The sequence below is a fragment of the Anastrepha ludens genome, chromosome 3 (genome assembly GCF_028408465.1).
Source record: "Anastrepha ludens isolate Willacy chromosome 3, idAnaLude1.1, whole genome shotgun sequence".
NCBI lineage: Eukaryota > Metazoa > Arthropoda > Insecta > Diptera > Tephritidae > Anastrepha > Anastrepha ludens.
The window spans coordinates 55,403,245-55,428,851 of record NC_071499.1 but is presented as its reverse complement, the minus strand read 5'-3'; the positions used below and the strand labels follow the sequence as shown (position 1 = coordinate 55,428,851).

The 25,607-nt window shown below is 38.5% G+C and overlaps 1 protein-coding gene across 3 annotated transcripts in view; it reads left to right on the top strand.

Moving 5' to 3' along the window:
- The first annotated feature begins 1,932 nt into the window (after positions 1-1,932).
- Positions 1,933-25,607, top strand: part of LOC128857994 (guanine nucleotide-releasing factor 2) — a 97,514-nt gene continuing 73,839 nt past the window's right edge. The window contains exons 1-2 of one of the 3 annotated variants that reach the window (XM_054093877.1): positions 16,119-16,477; positions 16,730-17,933. In XM_054093877.1, the coding sequence (XP_053949852.1) occupies positions 17,768-17,933 (166 nt within the window). In that variant the 5' untranslated portion in view covers positions 16,119-16,477; positions 16,730-17,767. Of the gene's footprint in view, positions 2,293-16,118; positions 16,478-16,642; positions 17,934-25,607 lie in introns of those variants that run through there. The other 2 variants (XM_054093878.1, XM_054093876.1) reach the window with 2 other exon arrangements.

Sequence of the window (25,607 nt, the reverse complement as noted above, 5' to 3'; positions counted from 1 at the left end):
CTTAGTGGCTTAAACCACTTAAATCTTTCTTAGAGGGTAACTTATCCCTCCAGTGAGACATTTTGAAAATTTTGGAGGTCTCAAAAAAAAAATAATCGGTAAGATATTTGGTACGGCTTGTTTTGGTTTTGCCCATGAGAGTATTTTTGAGTTATTAGAACCAATCAGCCATTTGAGTTTGAATTATATTTAAGCCCTGGCACATTTCCCTGACCAAGTACAATGTAAATGCCGGCGCAAAAAAAAAATGCTACAATCAGAGCTATGACGCAACCGAATAATTGCCTATGAGAGCTATTTCACTGGCGTCATCTCAACTAACAAATCTTTCAAATCATGTAATTGGCCATATCAAATTTTAAGAGCGAATTACTCCATTTGCATGCTTCTATTTTTTCGTGCTTCGCAAGGTAATTGAGACTGAATCAGATAGTTATTTCTTTATAATTTTTATCGGAAAGTTATTGACAAAGCAAAACGAAATTTCAAACGTTGAATAATAACCAGGAAAAGTTTTAAATTTTAATAATACAAGTAAAAATGATATAGCGAAAAATTATTACGTATAGGAGGACGCTGAACCCCTCAAGAATTGTGAGAGAGACCAAATTGTTTTCTAAGGAGCTGTTCCAACTTCATGAAGAGTAGTTGCCGCTAATGACGCAACTGTGTTCTAGGAACTGTCAAGTTATCATTTACTTTTGAAAGTTTACCCTGGAAGAAAGTTAGACATTTGAAAAGTTTATAGGAACTTGTGAATGTTAAAAAAGAAATATTTTATTACAAATATTTTAGGATCGAACTCATACTGCCCGCACGTTGATGAGGTTTGTTTTAAAAATAAACTAATTGTAAAATAAAGTAAAATATTAGTTTCAGTTTACTTCTTTATCCATAACCGATATTCACAGCATATAATAACAATTAAAATAGAAGAAAAATAACTGTAAGGAGAGCTGCCAAAGTGATTTACGGATGCGCCATGGAAACAGCGTAATGGTGCCCACATTCACCGGTGATATTGTAGCCCCTGTTTGTTGCCCGTGAGATACACAAAACCGAGCAAAACTTGTGCCCGTAGAAAACAGCTGCTTTCGCTCGGTTACATACTTACATAAAACATCGGTTTGTGTTTTGTTATATCGCCCCAATGTTGCCATTGCATTTTTGCATGCATACTTTTACACACATCCATACATGCATACTTTTACGGAACATTCAAAATGTTGCATTTAACCAAGTACACGATCCACAATACCCACGTAACGCAACGATGGTGATTTTTCATTTACATGGGGCTAGTTTGTTCGTGTCAGCTGACACGGGCCGCAGGTTTACGTTGGTGAGTGTGAGCCACATAATTCGCGAATTACTTAGAGTAGAGAGCGAGTTACGTGGCGCGTGATCATAACTTAATGTTGTATGTAGGCGAACCGTTACTCCAATACATTACCCAATGTTCTTTAATCGAATATCTTGTCCTATCGATAACATTTTTGTGATTTATCAAAAACACGGTAGGTGCTCCAAGGCACGCGAATGCAAGCAAAAAAAATTGGGGTTGTTTTGCCTAGCGCTTTTATAGCGTATTTAGAAGGAATTTTAATTAAAAACAACAACAGATTTGTGTATATAAATATGTTTCCACTCAACAGAATTGAATTAGAGCGCCCACTTCACAGAATATAGACTTTTTCCAGGGAAGATAAATGTCGCGAATCTTGATTAACCAGAGAACGTTTGTTTACGAATCTAGGAATGTTGAAAACGTCAAAACACCAGTGCTGACATCTAGTGGCAAAAATATCACACAAACGGAGGAAGACAAAGAGAGCAGCCGGCGCTCTCGCAAAACAAGGGGAAGCAGCAACAATCCAACACACACATTCGCTGTGAACAATTTAGCTACGCACACACAATAGCAGCGACAGCGGCAGAAGCAGCAGTTGAAGCAGCCCGCAGTGCAATTGCCTGAGAAAAGTGAGTGAGTCCCTAAAGAAATGCAAAGAAGTCAAAGTGTGTTCAAAGTTAAAAAATACGCTGAACGTAAATTTGGAGAAAAAAAATCGCGCGTGTGTATTGAAAAATGTGCAATTGCAATAAGAAAAGTGATATAAAAGTTTAAACAAAAGCAGTATTATATATTCCTTAATATGTAAAGCATAAACAGAAGGAATTTGGTGAAACTAAAAATAAGTGAAATAGCCAAGCAGACGAGTAGCAGTGTCAGCAAAGTTCCTTTGCAAAGAGGTTTGGAAAGGAAAATGAACATGAATGCCCTGCAAAAAGTCGGTAAGTAGAGACTGCGAATGATGTGAAATACATAAATATGTTCCTGAAACATTGTGCAGCTTGTGCAAAATACATTTATGCTCCTAGCTGGAATTACTATTGTAAAGTTAACGACCAAAATATGCGGAGAGTGGACATATGTAAATGTAAATGTCGAAAAACCCATAGCACCCGCACCTAATGGCATTCAATACACATCATATCCATTGTCAGTTCTCCAAAAAAGTTTTCGTTGCAGTTTAAGTCAACCACAGACCAGCGCCCTGCTCGGAACGTGAATCATCGTAAAAGGTTTCGACTATCACAAATGTGGCTTGCTGATGCGTTTGTAGCATCGAAATCTGCACGTTTTACGCATATGGAATATTTTCCCATTGGATTCTCTTTCGAGTGTGTATTTTTATCAACAAGTTTATTTTTAACATTCGGGAGGTGTAAAATGATTGTGTGTGTACACTCTAATGATTTGCTATGCTTGTTGCCCCATTCGCGTGCAGCTCAAGAAAGCTATTTGCTGCGAGCATCCGCCCGCATACTCACAGAGTAGGAAAGTATTGTATATATTCGTCTTAGCTGCAATAGTGAACACCACCATCCTCGGCAAATAGGCGCCTCACTCTACCCAAATTCCTCTGTGGCATTGCATTCGTTTCCAACAACGCTGCACACTGCTGTATGTATCCGCTTTGGTGTGCAAAGTCGTCTTTGCGTTGCGGCTGCAGGTTTGTATAACCATAGATCACCAAGTCGTACGAAGAAAAAGCAGCAGACGTTGCTGCGGCGTACTTCCTCTGAACGCATCGCTGCCTTTGCCCCGTGTGACCGTTATGCAGTTGCTGGAGCATAGCACTAAGTGCAAGTACAAGTCATATTACTCGGTTTCCACCACAAGTTTAAATGATGCAAAATATTTCTAAAAAAAAAAAATGCCGTTAACTAGCTTTTTATTTACGTACATTTGATAGCTATCCATTTGCGTAGACTTTTATAGCAATATGAGGCACATTGAATCGAATAATGTGGCCAGCTGATTGGCTAACTCAAAAATGGTGTGAAAGCACGCGATACGCTTTCTGAGCCTAGACATCCGGATTTAGATACATACAGAGGCAGAATGGTTAACCCAGTCTGATGATACATTATATATATATACATATATATAATTGGCGCGTTGTTTGGCCGAGCTCCTCCTCTTATTTGTGGCGTCTTGACAAATGGAGGGACCTACAGTTTCAAGGCAACTCCGAACGGTAGGTATTTTTTTATGAGGAGCTCTTTCATGGCATTGGCTTGCCATTGTCTGCCGAGGGGCGACCGTTATTATACATGTTTTTTCTTCATTTTGGTCTTTCACCGAGATTCTAACCATTGTTCTCTCAGAATTCCGAATAAAACATGTTTTATTTTGCCCAAACTTAGCTTTATTCATACAAGTAATTTCCACCAATGCAATCTAACATTTCCATACCCCATACACTGACTTAGCAGAGGCGGTGGCAATCTCCACCCCACTGAACACATTACAAGCATCCATTGCTTCACACTATCTTGCTTTAGCCGAAAAAAGATGGAAGCAAATAACTAATATATATGTATTACAACAAAAAACACATGTCCGTCATACAAAATCCAAAGGACGAATGACCTGTTAGGATGTTCTCGACCAAACATTTCACGCATCGTTGCAACCCTTACAGGTCATTGAAAAGTAGGGGATCATGCAGCTAGACTCAATCTACCATTCAATCCTATCTGCAGAAGCTGTCAAGCCGAAGGGGCGAAGGAAAGTCTTTTCCACTATTTATGTGAATGTCCGGGGCTAGCCAGGGCACGACGCCGCTCCTGCGGTAAGCCTTTCTTACAGCAAATTAAGGAGATCTCAGACATCGAGATAAAGGATTTGCTGTTATACTTGGACCTCTTTAAATGGATCTGACTTGGAAACAAAAAAAAAAGACATCATAACACGAGACAGTGGTAGTAAAACGGTGCTGGTCACTAATTAGGAGTATTTCAGTAGAAATATTCAACCACTTCAACAACAACAACAACAACCTTTTTTAGAACGATTTATCTTTTACCTCAAAATAGGCCCTAGTTTCAGCGATAACCTTATTCAACTTCATTCGAACGAAATTTCTTACCGGAGAGCAGTTTGTTTTTTTAGGTCTGCCGACATCCAGTAGTCGCTTGGAGCCAAATCTGGCGAATACGCTGGATGTGGGGGCAATTCTAAGGTCAATTCATGTAGTTCTGTTATTGTTTTGATGGACTTGTGACGCGGCGCGTTGTCTTGTTGAAACACAATTTATTTCTTTGCCATATGCGAACGTTTGTTTGCGATATAATAATCACTGTTAATGGTATTTCCCTTCTCAAGATACTCGATGAATATTTTACCACGCATATCCCAAAATACTGAGACCATAAACTTTCCAGCCGATTGTTGTGCTTTCGTGCGCTTTGGACGAGGCCCAGCAATTGCTGTCCACTCAGATGGCGATCCCTTTGATTGCGGAGTGAAGTGATGGGTCCATATTTCATCCATTGTCACATGGCGTCACCAAAGTAGCGTCACTCTTAGAACAATAACTTACGAACTAATGAATAGAATATCATGAGGTTTTAACAGCTGTCTCTTTAAGGTTAGTATTAACTGGAAAAGGCCCGGGACTTTTTAGCCCATGTATTATTCCTATGAAACCCTCAGTTGCACATGTTTTTTTGTCAAATATAGAATTTTTTATGGCACAATCAAATTTCGAACCTATTCTATGTCCGCCAAGATTCTATTATTGATGTGAGTGAAAAAATGCGTGTACCAATCATCATTTTATTGAAGCAGCTTGCGAAGCTCTGTCTAGATCTTTTTCTATGTTTTGGTGTGTCATGTCCGCAAGGGGTTTTAAATCCGAACCCCATATTGGTAGTCACGGACATCACTCGTCTACGGCGGCCACCATTAACGGTACGAGGGATGTTCAAAAAGTAAGGTGACTTCAAATTTTGCGGGCGTCGTATATTCGATGTATTTCTGACATACACAAAGGTTAGACGAGTTTTGGTGTGCTCGGCGAATTGCTGCTATCAGGATCTTGCTATCCGTAGTCTTCCTTCAATCACCATAACAGCCGGACTTGGTCTCTTGCGACTTTGTCTTCTTCGCAAATCAGAAAATACTTTTGAAAAGACTTACATTTGTCATTATTATGAAGATAAAATCCGCATTGTTAGAAGAGCGCAGGTCATACCAAAGCGCTTTCTGGTCAGAAATCGTGTATTATATCTGAGTTTGAATACTTTAAAGGGGGCAAAATACATACAAAAAATATACTACATATTTGATCCCCTTCAAAGTTTTCCGGACAAGTTTGATGCGGCTCAAAGTTCTCGTTGCTTTTCGGAAATTTTTTTCCCTCATCCGAAAGTGGCACAAAAAACGCGCAAAGTGAGTGGTATGTGTGCTTTGACGTTAAAATATTAAGTTTTTGAGTTAGCTCTTGTTGTTGTAGCAGCAAAAACATTTCCCACCCATGTACGGGGTGTACTGCTGGAATGACAGTCCTTGGCCGGATATATAATAAATCCGAGTCGTTCCGGTAACGTAGAATCAACTGTTGGGGGAGCGTAACTATTCCACGCTACTAGATGATATTGAACAATCAATCAAATTACCTATGTGGTCGACACTCGTCAGTAACATTTCGATATCATAATTCCAAACATGAGGTTGAAGCAAGGAGTGCTACAGCGTGGTGGCCTTTCTCTATTGGTTATCAACTCCTATGTTTTGAAGTTTCGTCAACCAAGAGAGCGAGTTCAAAGTGGATGACATATAAATACCGACTGTCAATAATGCCAAGCTACTGAGTTCTACCTTTAATAGTTTGATCTCCTTCACGGTGCATACAACCGCAATTCTCACTAAAATCCAAAAACAATATCCTCAAATCGCAGGCACGTAGCACTTGGAGCAAAGACAAAAAAAATGTTGCTGGCCCATTTGGTCTTCTGTGCGGCTACAGTAGCCGAATGGGTTGGTGCGTGACTATCATTCGGAATCCAGAGAGAACGAAGGTTCGATTCTCGATTAATGACCAAAAATGAAGAAACAGTTTTTTCTAATAGCGGTCGCCTCCCGGCAGGCAATGGCAATTTTTTTTATAAAATTTGAGTTTTCAAACTGTATAGTAATACAACGCCGTCATATGCTGCTTTGAAACCTATTAAAGGTTAATCAAAAAAGTAATGGTTACTGAATAAAACAAGATTCAGCTGCTACCACTTGCTACCTTGCGACCCCGAAAACATATAAATTTACATGCATCTTGATTATGTTCTTGAATATACGCTATTTCACGTGAGGGGGTGGCCAATAGGGGTGGAAGGGGGTGGATTTTCAAAATTTTAAGATCAAATTCGTAATCAGCGACCCCGATAACCCCCGAGTAAGAAATTTTGAATCAATTACTTAATTTTTTGAGTTTTGGCCAGCTTTTCGGGAATCGGCCGCACTGTGCACACGCCGCAAATTTGTAGGAGGAGGAGCTCGGCCAAATACCCAAAAAGGGTGTACGCGCCAATTATATATACGAGTATATTTGGTCGTCTGGTACTAATGACACGTTGTAGATGAAAATCCAAACCTGCCAAATACTGTTACGAGGGCAGCCACGGGATGTCTCCTGATGTTCTCTCTGCAACATTTCCCAGTTAGGAAGCATAGAAGAATGCTCAGCAAGCAATTCCTATAGGCACTAGCGGGAGGCTGAGCCATTTCCCCCAGGCTCGTCAGGAGGCATCTCTTCGACTTAACTAGTGACATCCAGGACTTTACAGGCAATAAACGACATTCATCAGGAGTTTTTTACCACTTTTTTAAACTCCTGCCACCCGAATGCAGTCATCAGTGTCTAACCACCATCCATCGCTGACGAAGAGCTTCAGACCTGCGTTATCTTGGCACAGTTGCGTTCAGGATATTGCATTAGGTTAAATTCTAGAATTGATCCCGATATGTATGTGCCCGACCCGCACCATCTTATTCTTTTACGCCCTTAAACCCACTCACCTAACACCTCTCTCCCATTGGGCCCACCTCGTCGAAACAACATGTTTATTTGACCTACCGTTAGATGAGACCGACGGGGACGTTCCAACGACAGTCGGTTACCGGAACCACTCTGACTTATACCCATTCAAGGACTGTCGCTCCAACAGCATTCCCCAAATGTGTATGGGGAATGTTTATGCTTCTACAACAACAACATAGATGACGACGACCGGTGACTCCACTATCCCTGACAGAGCTTGACAGACTGCTACAACAACAACAACAACAAATTTTGAAGGAAAATTTCACCGTGTTCATCGCCTAGATTTTTATTGGAGAAATCCAAGTGGGAGCGCATGAAATAGATTTTAAAGATCTATTTACGCCTGTTTCAGTAAAAAGTGATTGATGTAAAACAAATTGGGAATTAAAATTTATCTACATATGTCTCGATCACTTTTCTACCCTCTTAATATCTAACTTCATATTCGGATTCAGGGGAAATTTTACATAAGAAATGTAATGTCACAGGTCACAATTATAATAGACCAGCAAATATAAAATTCATAAATTGTCGACCCACCAGTTATGCCTTCCTTACAAAATTACTACTCAACCATTGACCTTTTGTATGAGCGCGACTACGTCAATTAAGAATAAAAAAGTGAAAACTAGCAAAATAAAAATAGCAACCAGCATTTCAGCTGGGAGTATACAGTTCTATAATAATTATTTTAACAAAATAACTTTTTTTTATAAGCGTTCGAGCATAAAACTTTTTGAGATTTATTTTTTTGAAATGTCAGGATTGAAGTAAAATCATTTACACGTCAAATAACGTAAAGGGTATAAAAGGGTTGTACGATGCATTTAAAGTTTCAAATGCAAGTGATTACCTGTCGGTAGTGTTTGACTGCCTACATACATACATGCAAATCCAAGTAATAAATATCAAAGCTGAGAGCAACATAGAAACTGAATGAGCTAATGTGAGAGTTGTTTTCCAGCTGTTAGCTAAGTTTGAATAATTAAAAGCTCATTTTCGCATTTGCACTCATCCGTCGACTGACTCTTCACGTGTCTATTTGTATGCATGTGTATACATATGTTTTCATTTCGGTTTGTGTTGTCTTATGATTTTTCAGACACTATTTATGGGTGGGTGGTTGGGTGGTTGGGCGGTAAGTTTCCTAAAATACGCACATGACTATCAATTTGCCGAATGACTCTTGATTACGACTTTGTTGGCGGCTACGACGAATAAAATACAAGCATTTATGTACATATGTATGTATAAATTGCATAATGCGAGGTTACCAGCTGTAAGTTTATATGAAAATCGACAATTTCGATTGGTAAGCCATATAGATATAAGGGCAATCATTAAGATTTGCCAAGTGATTTTTAGTTTTTATTTCATTCATGAATCTCCCAAGCTTTTGGGGGGGTTAATAATACTTTTTGTTTCCCTATATACCTGTATAAGTATGTTGAAGTCAAAGTGGGCTCTATTCGGATCTGCAATAACGAAACTCTTTGTTTTCATGACTGCCACTGCAAAGGATTTTCACAAAAAATTTTTAGTTAGTTACAGTAAGAGAAAACCGCTTCAAAAAATGTGAGACCTTATTTCTACACTCACAGTTATTGTAGGTGGTATGTCAGTATGCGAGGTGTGACTGTTAAATAACGAGACTGGCGATGTCAAACAATTTATTTCATACATATTTACTCATTTTCACTTTTAATATGCAGCCCTCTTCTATCTCAACAACGCTTGATGCGAATTTTTTATTCTTCGAATAAGTGTTCTTCTCGGTACCTTCAGCTTCGTTAGGGTGCGCGCTACTTTATCTTTCACAACTTCAAATAACAGAAATTATTATATCTCTCTCCCGATAATAATTCGCCAAGCTCTATAAAAACGATTGGAGATCGCCCATCTGCGCTTACAGCGGCCTAAACCATTACCTGTGGCGTGTGCTGCCTCCTGATGGCCAATCGATGACTCAAATTCTCGAATGAAGGGTGGGTCAAATAAACCCTATCACTTTTGCAGTTTGCGAATTGCTCTATTTGAAAAATTTTCTCGTCAGAAAACATAATGTTCGGAAATTTATCACTTTCGGCCAAGCGAAGCAACTCCTTCGTTCTCTCAAGTCTGACTTGTTGCTGCTTTGGTGCGAGATCAAGCGCCTTTTGGATCTTGTAATGCTTGACTTTGAGATCATTTTTCAGTATGCGGCGGATGCTACGGTCAGATATTTTCAGTTCTTTCGCCATTTGATGGGCACTTCGTCGGGGATATCCCTGAAATCGCTTCTTCACTTTTTGAGCCATTTCACGTGACGTTGCAGTCTTTTGATGGCCACCTCCATGACGTTTCGCGATGCTACCAGTATCTTTGTAAACAAAATCTTTATTTACTTTACGGTGCGCGAGTTCACGAACAATCGCTGTTTGCGATTTTCCAGCCAAATATTTTGCAATCACACTATTAAGTTTGGAATCCATTACAGATTTTCTTTTTTCGCGTTTACTCTCCGCATTATGCTTCCGAGCGCTTGTAAACAATACTCTGGACTGCCATTTAGCCAACTAACATACAGCAGATGCCAGTGCATCAGCTGCGCGAGCGGTCTAAAGATGGTTACACTTCTAGTGCCTTGTCGGTTAGGTTAGGTTAGCCAGGTTGCTTGTCTAAGAGAAGACACTCGGTGGCTCTACGGCCCATTGGTATACATGCATTTGATTTCTATTCCCTAACAAAAATGCTTGAACCGCTTAGATCTTTTTCAGAAAGTAACTAGTCCCTCCAGTAAGACATTTTGCAAATTTCCCAGGTCTTCAAAGAAATAATCGTCAAGATATATGGCACGGCTTCTTTGAAGTGCAGAACATTCACAGAAGAGGTTGTAACAACACAATTTCTTCTTCATCTTCTTTTTTTTAAAGTGAAAGCATTTCTGGCACAAAATAAACAACATTAAAACAGATATCTTTTGTTGGCCTTGACGGCCAAAATGCCTTAATTTTCGGTGTTTTCTTTTCCGATGGTCAATGTGTCGGCCAATGTGGCTGCGCTTTCAAGTGGTATTTTGGCTTTTAATTGAATAACCCTGCAAGTAAAAGTCCGCTGTTGTTCAATAGGATGATGTGCGTGGCCAGTCAAAACCGCAATTTCTCGATATCAGTCGCTCTGCTGCTCAGTAATGGTCGCACTAAATTGATTGATCGTTGAACTGTGTGACACACGGTGCACACTTTGGAAGATAGATTACCAGATTTAGCCATCCGAAGCAAAATTGTGAGCGTAACTTTGGCTGACACGTCATTGGGGTCTCAGTAACAGAATTATGCACGCTCATTTTTAACGTATTCATACACTTATCCCACCAGTCGTTGTTCAGACGGCAACAAAGTGACCTGAGAAAAGGCTGCGTTGACTTTTTTCATATATCATCAGATAATCACACAATCCCAGTTGTTTGCTTTCATGACCCTGGTTATGTCAGCAAATCAGCTGATTACTTCAAAATCGCTGATTTTGGCCACATCTCTGCATTCCGTACATCGTGACGGTGCACTCTTGTAATAGGCATCTCAATCCGTTTTTTACTTGCGTTTACACTAGGCCCATCATCGTCTTCAAGGAAAAAAATACAGTCTGATGATTATATCAACGCAAATTGCAACTTTTTCGTTGTAAAGAGGCTGTTCTTCAATTAGTTAAGGGTTTTCGGTGGCATAAAACGGACTATATTGCTTTTTAATCCGTCCGTTCAACGAAAATATGCCTGATATTAAAAATGATGTTGTTACTCGCCTTGGTTTTGGCTAATCTTCCGTTACTCTCACTTGAGATAGTAATTTTGCTATTTTTTCAGTTCGTCAGGGGGGTATAAGGGAACAGACCAATTTATTAAAGGCGCCTTTGATGCAACTGGTATAAATGAACATATGTATCTTGCCAACGCTGGCCTTAAATTACATGTGTTGGTAAGGCAGTGCGTTATACCAGTCTAATGAGCTAGTGGCGAATCGTATAGCTCCTGGTGACGCTCAAGCTGTCCTGCAGCTTATATGTGTGCGTGTCGGGTGCATGACGCTAATATCTAAAATTTTTGATTTTCATCATGCAAAAGCCGACAGCAAGTATGTGTGATACGAAGCAAGTTCATGTGTCACCCGACACGCACACATATAAGCTGCAGGACATGCATGCTTGAGCGTCATCAGGAGCTATAACTCGATAACTTTGTTGTTATTCGTCAAGTTAATCGAGCATAGGACAGCGAGCGGAGAAATGGTGAATAGAAGGGACATAGTATTAGTGAGACCGCATTAATACAGGCAAATATTGGTTGGCTGCTTCAATTCGTTATTTGTGATGCTTATGCTCTGTCAACGCCCTTTGTGTTCTCGTTCTTCTCGAGGTTGTTGTTGGCTGTAGACCTAAAACTAACATTTGCAAGGTATGTGAACACGACGGGCAACACCCATTGTACAGATCCTTAAGTAAAAACCTCTCAGCTGGTCGTCAAAAATTGTCCACATAAATTGGATAAAAAGTGATTAAATTTCACAGAAAATCGCATCGAAAAGTCTAAAAAACTTACAAATTCAGATATTTGTTAATACAAAAAAAAAAAAAAAAAATTATAATATTAAAAAAAAACCTTTGTTATAACAACTAAGAAATACATTAAAAATATTTCTTATTGTAAATTTCTCGAACCAAATATATTTTTTTTTGTCGATATTCTATTGATTTTAATGTAACCATAAAAATTCTCGCTAATACGCTCTCTTACGAAAAAACTAATCCCTTACACCATCATTCACCTAGGTGACTGTCAAAAAAGAGGAGGAAGAAGAGTATTTTTGTAATTTTGTACAATAGCTACACCTAAAGAGAATTTGCAAAGTTGAAGCAAAAAAATTTGCTCGGTATGAATGGAAAATGAATACTTCCTAATATCAGAATACACCTTTAGCTTACTTACTGCTGGCCCCTACAACCGATGGTCGGTCTTTGGCGCTACCAAAATGTGGCGCCAATCGGCTCATCATTGCGCCAGTTCGACACACGAAGGTCGATCAGGTCGACGACGATTTGATCTTTCCAACGTAGGTGAGGACGTTCTGTTTTGCGAGTTCCACCAGTATATAATATTTCGAAGAGAGCACCTTCTTTGCTGGAGCGTTATTGTCCATTCGCTCAGCGTAACCTAGCCAGTGTAGCCGCTGAATTTGAATGAGCTTCACTACGTCGATGTTGGCGTACAGCTCGTGGTTCCAGCTTATTCGCTATGCCATCATTCACACAAATTGGACCATTGCGATCATTGTTGTCTTGTGAATATTTTTTCTCTTGAAAGCTTCTAATAACCGCCCATCGGTGTTCGTCAATGTCCAGGACTCAGCGTCATACAGTAAGAGCGGGAGGATAATTGATTTATAGAGCACTTTTTTTGAGCGTCGAGAGAAGACTCTAGGCAATTGACAACCCAGCCCAAAGTAGCACCTGTGGGCAAGAGTTATTCTTCGCTGTATCTCTTGGCTGAGGTTGTTGTTTTTGCAAGACCCACCCGACGGTATTATATTTTAAGACTGAAGAAAGTTGCACTGGCTGCCCGCTGACGACTAATACCAAGAATGTCGATATCATCAGCGTAAGCTCGCAGCATGACACTTTTATAGAAAATAGTGCCGGAGATGTCGATATTGGCTGCGCGACAAATTTTCTCTGTCATCAAGTCAAGAAAATCGCATGATAAGGAATCGCCGTGTCTGAAACCACACTTCGTTTAAAATTTTTATTATTTCTTTTCATCTTTATTTATTGAACCTTTTTTGGATAAGAAACTAATAATCGTAGCTGGGAGCTGGAAAGGCCTAGTTCCCAGTCTCCCTTAAAGCCTCCGTTGTTCCTCACGACGATTCAGATTTATCCGATCCCAGCCGTACTGAACGCCGTGATGTTCGTGATTCCGTTGCTTTCGTGGACGGACTCTCGTGCGAGATGAGATAATTAAGATGTCTTTTTTCTCAATCGCGCGTGACCTTCATTTAGAAGTAGATTTAGGGTTAGTTTATTGGGATGGTCTTCTAGCTTTTGTATGTATTTTTTGCTCAACCGTACTATTTCATCGGCTACACGAGGTATGCAAATGTCTCTGTGAATGTTAGTGTTCTTTATATACCACGTAGCTGTCGTAATTATTCACAAGGCTTTTTCAAATGGCTCGGAAGGATCTTTGCCAATTTTCACTGCGCTGGTGGTATTTGTTAGGGTCATTCATACATGGCGACGTACAGGTGATCCCTTATCGAATGTAGCTTTGTAATCGACGAAAAGGTGGTGGGTGTCGATCTGCTTCTTTTCGGTCTTCTCCAGGATATGGCGTAATGTGAATATCTCATCGATGGTAAATTTACCAGGCCTGAAACCACACTGATATTGCCCAATCAGTTTGTTGATGGAGTGCAGCTAATAAGATGTACTATGCAAATAGATATAAAATTGTTCAAATCAAAGGTTTTATCACGAATGCAGAAAATTAAGATGTACAAAACTTTGATACGTCCGGTTCTTACTTATGGTGCTGAAATCTGGACACTGAAAGCTAATGATATAAACCAGCTATTGCGATTTGAAAGATCCATAAAGAGAAAATTCTACGGTCCTATTCGGCTTGAAAATGGCACGTATCGCATCCGTTATAACAACGAAATTGAAAACCTTATTGGTAGTGAAAATGTAATACGTTTTATTAAAGCGCTGCGAATTAATAGGACTATGAATAAGTTCGTGCGGTTTTTTTTTGAAATTTGAAACTTTATTGACGTAAAATGGTTACAAATTTAATATTCAAAATATTGCCCATCGCAATTCACGGATTCCCTTTGTGAAAAATTCGGTCGGTTTTGCCGCAATCCACGAATCGATCCATTTTTTGACTTCATCGTAATTACGGAAGTGCTGGTCAGCCAGGCCATGTTGCATCGATCGGAAGAGATAGTAATCGGATGGCGCAAGGTCTGGACTATACAGCGGGTGGGGTAGGACATCCCATTTGAGCGTTTCTAAGTATGTTTTGACCACTTGTGCAACATGTGGCCGAGCATTGTCATGTTGCAAAATAACTTTGTCGTGTCTATCGGCGTATTGCGGCCGTTTTTCTCGCAGTGCTCGGCTCAAACGCATCAATTGTCGTCGGTAGACATCCCCCGTAATCGTTTCATTCGGTTTCAGTAGCTCATAATACACAACACCCAGCTGGTCCCACCAGATACACAGCATAACCTTCAGGCCATGAATATTCTGCGCCGACGTCGATGCTGAAGCATGGCCAGGGTATCCATACGTTGCCCGACGTTTTGGATTGTCGTAATGGACCCACTTTTCATCGCCAGTCACAATTCGATGCAAAAAACCCTTTCTTTTGTGCCGTTGAAGCAGTTGTTCGCATGCCATAAAACGGCGTTCAACGTCTCTTGGCTTCAATTCATACGGCACCCAATGGCCTACCTTTCGGATCATTCCCATGGCTTTTAAACGTTTGGAAATGGTTGATTGATCAACTCCCAAAGTTTTTGCAACCTCTTCTTGCGTTTGAGCCGGATCTTGATCGAGCAATTCCTCCAATTCGGTATCCATGAACTTTGGCGGCGCACCCTCGCGTTCTTCGTCTTCCAAGCCAAAATCACCACTTTTAAAGCGTGCAAACCACTTCTGGCACGTTCGCTCAGATAGAGCATGCTCACCATAAACTTCCACCAAGATACGATGACTTTCGGCTGCTTTTTTCTTCATATTAAAATAATGAAGAAGAATTCCCCGCAAAAACACATTATTTGGCACGAAATTCGACATTTTCAAGTGTGGTAAAAATATTGTTGTTTACGCTTCAAATAAAAAACTTATACTGACGTTTGTGCCTTACGACAGTAGCTCTCCAATGAATGTTTGGAAATGTGGATCGATGGAATAATAATCAAGTTACGCCATCTGTTGTAAAACCGAAACGAACTTATAAATAGACCTATTAGATGGATTGGCCACACATCATAAGATCCCAAAGGTGATCCCAAGATAAGAATCCAAAAAAGGGTGTTTACTTTGCGTCCAATTGGAGGAAGGAAGAGAGGCCGACCAAGAAATAGATGACTTCATGACGTAGAAGCAGACTTAAACGCAATGAATGTTCGTTATTGGAGAAATGAGGCAAGAGAGAGACTGAATGGGAGCAGGATTGTTGATGAAGCTATGTTCCATCACGGACTGTGAAGCTAAGAGAAAGAGTTTGTTGACGAGATATGTTGCAAAGATATTTTTCTTTTATAATATGGATATCAAAGTTACTGTCAACTAATTTCCAGTAACCTTTGCATAATTTTCTTTAACATTGGCCCTGTTTGATTCCCCTAATAAAGTTACCATCAGATTCGTAAGCTAACAAATATATAATATTTAATTTTCTAAAAAATAGCACAGCCAACATTTGCTGGCAACCTTAGAGCTTCTTATGCCATTGCCATTATCTTTGAACGTTTCTCAAAGACGTCGCCGGCGCTGTAGTCATAGCAAAAACCTATTGTCGTCTGTATTTCCAACGACACCCCACCCCAATGGGTCCGCCTGATGAATGTACTTACTCTCCTATGCATGTGAGTACGTACGTGTATGTGTACATGGAGTGGACAGTTGTATGTGTATGTACATTTGAATTTATTGCTTCGCATTTGATAAGACACGATTTGCTGGCTTTTAGCACGACTAACATCGGCGATAGCAAAAGCATTTAGTATCCGATTGGATTGCGAGCAAACTGACTGACTAAGTAGGAGTAACTATAGACGTTGCGGGAAAATAGGTACATTCGTAACCGCAAAACTCGATCATTCAAAGATTTCCATGTAAAGAAAAGAAGAAAAATTATTAAAAAAATATACTTGTAAGGTAAATAGAAACTCCATGTCGAATAGTACAAGAAAATCGATGAAATCGAAATTGTGGCGATACAATACATTGAACTGAATGAAAAAAAAAACAAAAACAAAAAACATTATAAATGAAGTGAGGTATCCGCTGAGGCGGCAGTGTGTTCAACTGGTGATGCGAGTGAAGTATAGCAAAATTATACACATGTCTGTATATATGTATGTACATAAGCAAAATAAATACTCAAATTAAGAAAGAAATTCGCTACACTTCTCTATGTATTAACATTCAATTATGCATATAATATATGTAAGTACATATGCACACAAGTATACAAGAGTGTGTGCGCATATGTGTGTATGTACATAAATGCGCGTGTGTAATAATAAATATGTATGTACATTAGTGCATGTGTAATAATAAATTTTTTGTAATAGCGAATTACGTGCCGTACAGTAGCAGCGACAACAGCAATAACTACAACAACGACGACAACAACAACAACAAGATCAATAAAAGCTAGTAGAAACTAATAGAAAAGCAAAACACCATCCAACAAATGAACTCAAATCAACTCAGCTCGCCAAAGCCTCGGTTCGTCGCGCAGCCACAACTCACTTTCTGTTCATTCGAATTGTGTTGTGATCGAATTTAATTTTTGATTCAATTCCATGAATGAATAATCGGTGGAGTAAATGACTGCCGAACTGAATTGAACAATTTACAACAATACAAACACACATACATACCATATTTAAAATTGTATACTTTCATCGGACCAACAACTAGCCGCAGCCGCATCAGAAACACAAACAGCACCACCATCACCAGCAGCACCAGCAGCAACAGTCACAGTTCACTGTTAAGTTAACGCCGATAGTTGCAGCAGTTGGCATTCGACAGCTGTAGAGACGGTTGCTATATGAACAACACCACTCACTGTCTATCTATCACAGATCATTCAGTTTCGGTATTTTCGGTATACCAGCATTCCGATTGTGCTGTCGTCATTGCAATCAACCAACCCTTCAGGCAGCTGCGTCATATGCCGCGTCGTCATGGCATTTGTGTCGGGCCTTAACAGGAACCAAAATTAAGATTTGGTGGTGGTTGTGGTGATGATGCCGAATATTTAAGTGCAGTGCTACTGGAGTTTGTGCGCGTGAATTTGACTACACTTTCGCTTTTGTTGCATGCAGCATGCAGTTTGTGTGCGTAGTACGTGCATAAGAAAAGGCAGATAAAAGTGTTAAGTGTGAAATAATTGAAAAATAAGTTTAATTTGATAAAGAAAACTAAATTTACAGTGCTATCTAATCGTAGACTCGCGAGCGTATGTATGTGTGTGTATGCGCGTACTCGAAAATCACCAAGTGCACCAACATTCTAAGTGGATTTTTTTTTTATTTGTATTTTATTGTCAGTGCCTATCTACTGTCTTTTGTTTTGTTTTGTGTTCTTGTTAGACCGCAGCGATGCGTATTTTAAGCACCGAATTACGTTTACGCGTTAAAAATCGCAAGCCGCGTCCATTCATGCGTGCGGCGAGTGCTGACGCCACCGTCGGTGACAGTCGCTGCAGTGTAAATCAAGCCTTCGACGATGCAGATGGCGGTGGTGCGGGTGGTTCGTTTAGCAGAGGTGCGTATGCGAAAGTGTTGATGATTTTGTACAAGTATGTGTTTGGGTTTGTTTGTATGTAGAGAGCATTTGTCATTGCTGTCGTCATGGCTGATAAGGAGCTGTTGTAGCTCGCCAAATATGAAGTTATAAAGATGCCGGGCGTGGGCTAAGTACATGCGTGAACGAAGTTTCGTTGTTGAACAATATGATCCATATTATACATACATATTTACGTGTACATATAAGGTGGACTCCATAGTGAACAGGGAGAACAAAGTAAAAAAGAGAACAATAAAAACGTTTTGTGGCGAACCCGAATCATTTTAGTCAAAATATTGGGTATAAGTAAGAATGGGCGCCGTTTCGTTAGAAAAGAAAACAAATAAAAGGAGTTCGATAGAAATTTTTATGCTGATTCTAAAAGCGTTAAGGGGGGAGCCTGGTTTATAAGGCCAAGCGATTCCTAATATATTTCAGAATATTCACACAAAGTTACAGAGCCTAATTCTCAATATTTCCGTATATACAAAGCCAAAGGTAGGCGAGCGTTAGGTAGTTACGCTGTAACCGGACAGCTATAGTACAAACTTTATCTTCTTTTCTCGACTTTTCATTTTTATGATTTCTTTGAATTGGCGTACATGAATGAAAAAAAACTAATGAACCTTTTGAAATGAATCATAGCTTGTTCCCTTCGGTATTAAATTCTCTTCTATTTGAACTAACAAAATAGATAAAAAAAAAATTTTCAAGATTTTTATACCAAATTGAAGTGAATTTTTTTTTATTGAAAGGCATTTTTTTCTTTAAAACCTCCAAAAAGTTCAAATTTTGGAATTTCTCTCAGTTTTCTTAGTTCATCTAGAATAAAAAATCATGATAATTAGAAATCCATTTGAATTTTTTGCTTTAGATAATAATTACGAGCTGTATCTTGTACGCCAGTTGGAAACTCCAGCGTTGCAGCGCTCTACTAATTTCTATCTTAAACATTTTTTTCAACTTATTTTGACCAGTACAAAAATTTGTTATACTTTTTAAATGTTCATTAAAAGATAGAAAAAACTTTGCAGTGCTAAATTAATTTTTTCCTTCAAAAAAAAAAAAATCGCAAAGAGATGCAATTTTTAGACCTCATAAACCAGGCTCCCCCCTTAATTAAAAATAGAAGAGCTATCGAAGACCAAAAGTCAGTTTTACGCCTGTTTTCAATATTCCCCTTCTGGCTCAATACAAAGATTTGTATAGGCTAGAAGCCGTTAAGCGCTCCAGAATTTCGGTAAAAGCCGTTTAGATGGTTTCGGTTTTGCGTTCCTTTTATCGTCAAATGCATTTTCAGCAAACGTAAAAAATACACCCCAAACCAAATCAGGAAGTGGCTAAAAGTCAGAATGCTATTTTGTAGTAAAGGAAAAAATAAAACAAAATTTTGCTGACACAATCAACTTTCAAGCGTAACAGCACTTCATGTAATAGATTTCTCTTCATCAATCTCTCATTACACCCAATCGCTCGGTTAGCGATTTAGCGACTGCAGAGAGTTTCATACTAACTAATAGCCGTTAAATAGGCCGCCCTTTCGTTCATAATCTCTTCCGCCCTTGACTCACTTTACTCTAAAAGCCAAGTTGCTATTCAATATCTACAATCAAGTACTTCGAAGATAGCTGTGGAATGGAAAGTTGGAATAGTCATGAACCAACTGGTTTTGTATTGTACCACAAGCCTATTATGGATTCTTGGGCCCAAGGATGCCTATGGGCATTGCACCGCGAACGAACTAGCGAGAAAGGATCAGAAATATTCGTAGTAAATTCTGTTCAAAGTATAAGCATCCCACTAACTTCTCGTAAATGCTGAATCGGTTCGATTTTATTCGAAAAGGCAAATAGCAGTTGGGACTTTACTGTCAGATAGCAAGGCAAATTTAGCCTAAAGTCGATAAAAAAAGAAAAAGCAACTTGGGTTCGCTTATACTTTTTGATCCTTCCTCCATCAGCGTGGTAGTTGGTATAATAACAGCATAATTTCTGGTGAGAAAATTTGGTGAGAGGCTGTGCTTCTCATCCAACGATTTATACCGTAGTGAGGAAGAGAATGTCCAGAGTGTTGAAAACTACCTCGGCCAGAATCCCGATATTTCCACATATGTACATAACATATGTATGTTGCAGATATGCCAGATGGGTATGTCTGCTGAAGATGGGTAGTGTGCTGAGTCAGAATAGAGGCTTACCCTCGTAGAAGAAACGACGTCTGCACGCATTTCTAGATTTTCCACTAGAAACCGGCCGATGTTAGCAGGTTGTGGCGGTTGGTTATGTTGTTTTGGCGGCGTCTATTAAATCTGTTGCTTTTATGCAGTTACTGTTGTTAAATCACCATGTCAAGGTGCTCGTACAAGAGATACAAATTTATTATAAGCGATGTAACGATATGATTATCTCTCGCCGATGTGAGGAGAATTGGCCACCACGATCTTGCGATCTGACTCCGCTAGACTTTTCCTTGCGAGTTTTTCTGAAGGTCTATGTCAATAGGCCGCAATGGCCGGATGCCCTCAATAGGACCCAAACCATTCCTCAAATTTAACCGGTTCTATGTAGGCGAGCCATTGAAAATTAGACTGTCGGATTTGCATTCGTCTCGCAAAGCGCAGCTGTGGCGCATATTTGAAGAATGTAATTTTTTCGGCCGTCGTAGCCGAATGGGTTGGTAGCCACGCCCATTCGGAATTGAGGGAAAACGTAGGTTTTAATCTCGGTGAAAGACAAAAATGAAGGAAAAGTTTTTTCTAATAGCGGTCGCCCCTCGGCAGGCAATGGCAAACCTCCGAGTGTATTTCTGCCATGAAAAAGACCCTCATAAAAATATCTGCCGTTCGGAGGCGGCTTGAAACTGTAGGTCCCTCATTTGTGGGAGACCAAGACGCACACCACAAATAGGAGGGGAGCTCGGCCAAACACGCAAAAAGGTTGTACGCGCCAATTATATATATATCGCACTTGTTACGTTAAAGCGTAACAACTCAAAAATAAAAGGAAAAGAGTAACAACTCAAAAATTTGTTATTTTAGCGCAACTACTAAACAAATAAGAATGAAACAACCGTTATATTGTTTTTAATGATATTTTCGTGCAATTACATATTTTTTTCCTTGTAATACCTATATTATTAATATTTACGGAAACAGTTTTTCGTCTCTACTGAAAATGTTCAGATTTTGAGTTGTTACGCTTTAACGTAACAAGTGCGATATGTATGAGCTCGGAGGTGACCGAGTGTATTTCTGTTACTATACAACAGTGTGGTCTCAAAATACCACAGCCATTACTACAGGGTAGCTCGGGCTAGTTGTTAGACCAATCAGACAGCTCTTGCTAAGTCTATATATACTAAGAAAGATAGGCCTATATAAAAAATATTACATAAGTATGTTGAGAATCACAGACGTTAACTAAGCAAACGAAATATTAAAGGCAAAGGGCAGTTCTCTTGGAACAACTCCCATTCCACGGCGTTGGCTTAGAAAAATTAGCAGTGCACGCACATAAATGACGCACATTGCTGCACCTAAATAACTGAATTGGCCATGACTGATTGGCTCCGATTCACCGGTTGACTGGGCATGTTCTAATTCACCCGCAAAACAAAAGATCTCACTGTTTGAACCGCTAGTTGATTTTTCTAATTTAAACATGGAATAAAATGGCATGAACAAAGTTTACATACAGTGAGTGAAAAAGTTTTGACACAGTGAGTAAAAAAAGTTTTGGCACAGTGAGTGAAAACAGTTTTGGCACAGTGAGTTTTTTACAATGTTTTTCATGCCAATTTTTTCGTTAATTTTATTTAAAAATATAGTTCATACTGCAACAAAAGCAACATATTTGAAAGTTTCAACTTTTATACAACATTCAAAAAAAAACAAAATCATAAAAATATCAACAAAATTTCATAGAATTTTTAATTAATACAATCAACATAAGACAAAATTTTTTTTGCTGACAGTTTCCACACAATTCATGAACGCTTGAAGGGAAGAAAATGTGGATACCATTAGCAAAAAAAATCATTAAAAATCAACGGAAATGTACAGCAATCTCAAGTTATTTTTCTTCTTCTTCTTGTTTAGCGTGACAACCGCTTACGCGATTTTGGTGGAGTTTAACAAAATGCGCCAGCCGTTTCTTTCTCGTGCTAACCGGCTGCAGTTGGACACATCAAGTGAAGCCGAGTGCTTCTCCACCTAATCTTTCCAACGTAGAGGAGACTGTCCTCTTTCTATGCTACCACCAGCTGGTACCGCATCGAACTTTATTACACTTGAAATAAATGGGATATATAATTAAATATCAGAAAAAACTTTTAAAATTCTGAGTAAAACGTGCGAACTTTTGTTGAAAATTTGTTGGGTTTTTGTGATTTTTGGCAAAGTTTGAAATTTCGATTTATACGGTTTTTATTATACAAAAAACTATATTTGCATATAAAACTAACGAAAAAAATTTAGCTTGAAAAATATTGAAAATATTGTAAAAACGAAACTGTGCCAAAACTTTTTTAACTGACTGTATGTATATAGTATAATATCTTCTCATACTTAGCGAAAAATGGGGTAAAGGCAAATATAATATTATGTAAATAATAATTAGAAAGAAGTATTGTAAAAATAAAATAGTAAAACTAAAAAATGATCTTCGCCTTTCATTCGCTTGACAAAGGGTTCGATTTATGAAAAACAAAACAAATATTATACATATATTTGTCATTAGTCATCAAAGTTGTTATTGTATATACACACATGTATACGAGCCAAGGAATATACCACATAAATATTCATATATGCATGCATGTGTGTGTAAGTCTGTAATTCTAGGTGCTTTAACTATGAAATATTAATTCAAGCTTGTTATTCGTTTTTACAACAACACTACTGCAATAACCAGTTCATTATTTTATATGTTAGTTTGTATGTAAGTACTTGTTCACATTGAAATTCACGCATTTTTAAGTCTGCCCTGCGAGGAAAATGAAGCAATTCGTAGAGTTTTTTCTGTTGTGCCTTTTTTGTAGCCCTTCCTCGGGAAAAAATCCAACCGAGAGTTATCATATTTTTTTAGTAAATTTTCGTCAAATTTCGCTACGTAAAATTTGCCATAAACTGAGCAGCTGATACGATTTCTTGCAGGCTTTGTACAGAATTTCCGCATTCACAAGTACAAAAGTAGAGAAAAGGAATTGAAATTGGCGAAACGCCATACACACACACACACGTTAAGAATAGATAGAAGAATATCAAAATATTAATGCAGGTATTGTAAAAAATAACAGAATTGTCTTTTATGTTATGTTAGAGACTGTAAACCGCTTAGTTGGGCGTGACATAATTAGTCTTATAACTGCCGGGAAGTGGTGTCTCACATCCAAAAAAAAATCGGTTTTTTGTTTTTTTGTTTGGACATACACAGGGTGATCCATTTAGATTCAGGCATTTAATTTAATTCAGCTATAAATAAAAGATGTAATGCATTTAATGCACAGGAGGAAAAGCTCGGAAAAACACCTAACATAATTGTAAGCGCCAATTATTTATTTTTTATTTTTTTAATGCATTTTTTACATAGCAAAAGTAAAGATTGCCATTAAAAATATAACAAAATTTCATTCAAATGTCTTTCACCACTGGCTTAACAGTAGCGAATAGTAATATAAAAAAAAAAAAAAAAAATAGTAATATAGTCGGCTAAATTTTTCGTATATAGGGTTTTCCAATAAGAGGAGTTATTTTGATATTCAAAGAAATGTTTCGTTGCTTGTGTGGCACGTAGCGCCGTCTTGTTGAAAATAAACGTTGTCCAGATCAATACCATCCAATTCCGGCCATAAAAAATCGTTAATCATCTCTCGATAGCGCACTCCGTTCACCGTAACTGTTGCTCCAGCTTCATTTTCGAAAAAGTAAAGCCCAATGACTCCGCCGAACCATAAATCGTACCAAACAGTCACACGTTGAGGATAGAGTGGCTCTGCAATAATAACTCTTGGATTTTCTTAGCCCCAGATCCGACAATGTTGCTTGTTGACGAAGTCACCGAGGTGGAAATGGGCCTCATCACTCAAGATGATTTTTCGATGAAATTCCGCATCATTTCCATGCATTTCAATGACCCAATCAGCAAAGATACGACGTTGTTGATAATCGGCCGGCTTGAGTTCTTGTGTTAACTGGACTTTATAAGCCTTAAGGCCCAAATCTTTATCCAAAATACGGTGTAAGGACCTTTGTGGAATGCCTAATTCCAAGGAACGACGAGGAATGGACAAATGGACAAACCTGGGTTTTCTTCAACACTTTCGGCTACAACAGCAATATTTTCGTCTGTTCTTGAGCGACGTGCACGGGGGTTTTATTCTTCACATCACTAACTTGTACCAACAGCTCGAATGACTAAACCACTAAAAACTCAAACTTTATTATACCAAATTTCAATTATCTATAAAACTGCATACTCGAAAATTTTCTAAAAATTCTGAGTAAAAAATTTGAAATTTGAATGAAAATTAGCCGAAATTTTACAAATTTGATAGAAAGTTCCAAACATTGCTTTGTATGGTTCTTGTAGTATGCGCTGTCTTTTTATAAAAAAAAGTAATTGAAATTCCCAAATCCAATATGTGGTGTACACTTTATTTTGACGCTGACGGTATGCCATTAATGGCAACTTCGATTTCTTGTTTGAAGTCTTGACATTTGGTATAACAGTTATGTTTAACGGCGTCCCACAAAAAGTCTAACAAGGTCAAATCGCAGCAGCATTTCGGCTGATTATTCAATTTTCGGTAGTAGATTTTAATATAATATTTATCAACTTCGGTAAACGGCCCATTTTGTAAATGCCTAACAAGAAACTAAATTTGCGCCGTATCATTGATGTTATTTTGGCTGTGGTAGTTAAAAAATCGATACGTCAAATTCCAAACGATAGATTGACCTCCCTGTGGGATTTGCGGCACACAACATCGGCCAACCGATGGGATTTTCATTTCTTTCGACTAACAAATGTCTGTACCTCTCAAGCAGTCTATGAAATGATGTTGTATAAAACCATGACCATTGAATTAAGCGCTTCCAAAAAAGCAAAGACCTTTTCCAGACTAGAGCCATTTACAAATGGTACACGGGCCGCATCATTCATTCTCTATGTCTTCAATATGTCATTATCTGGACTTGTTGTACTATCACCTCTAATAAAATTTCCTGCTCTCTACCTCGGCCACTCACTTTCCCTAATTAAACAGCGCGTGAAACTTTCAGTATTCGTCTAGGCTGATAAATCAGTTATGATAAACAACTTGGAAGAAAATTTCGGTGCGTTATTAGCGAGGTAAGCCCGGTAATGGTGGAAAATGTGGAGAAAAAGTGGAAAAAGTGTCAGTCTAAGTAGGCTTGTGCTCGAATTCATTAATAAAGATATAATAATAAACATAGACCAATTCTTTAATTTTTTGTGTTCTCTTTACAAAATATTTTATACCTTTAAAAGCAAGTACCCTTTATATATAGTATACGTATATGTATGTATACATAAGTGCATTTGTATGTATATGACAGTGTATATTCGCATTTTTAAAAGTTAATTTTGTAAAAAAAAATTTACGAGAAGAAAAAAAATGATGATGACAATTCGC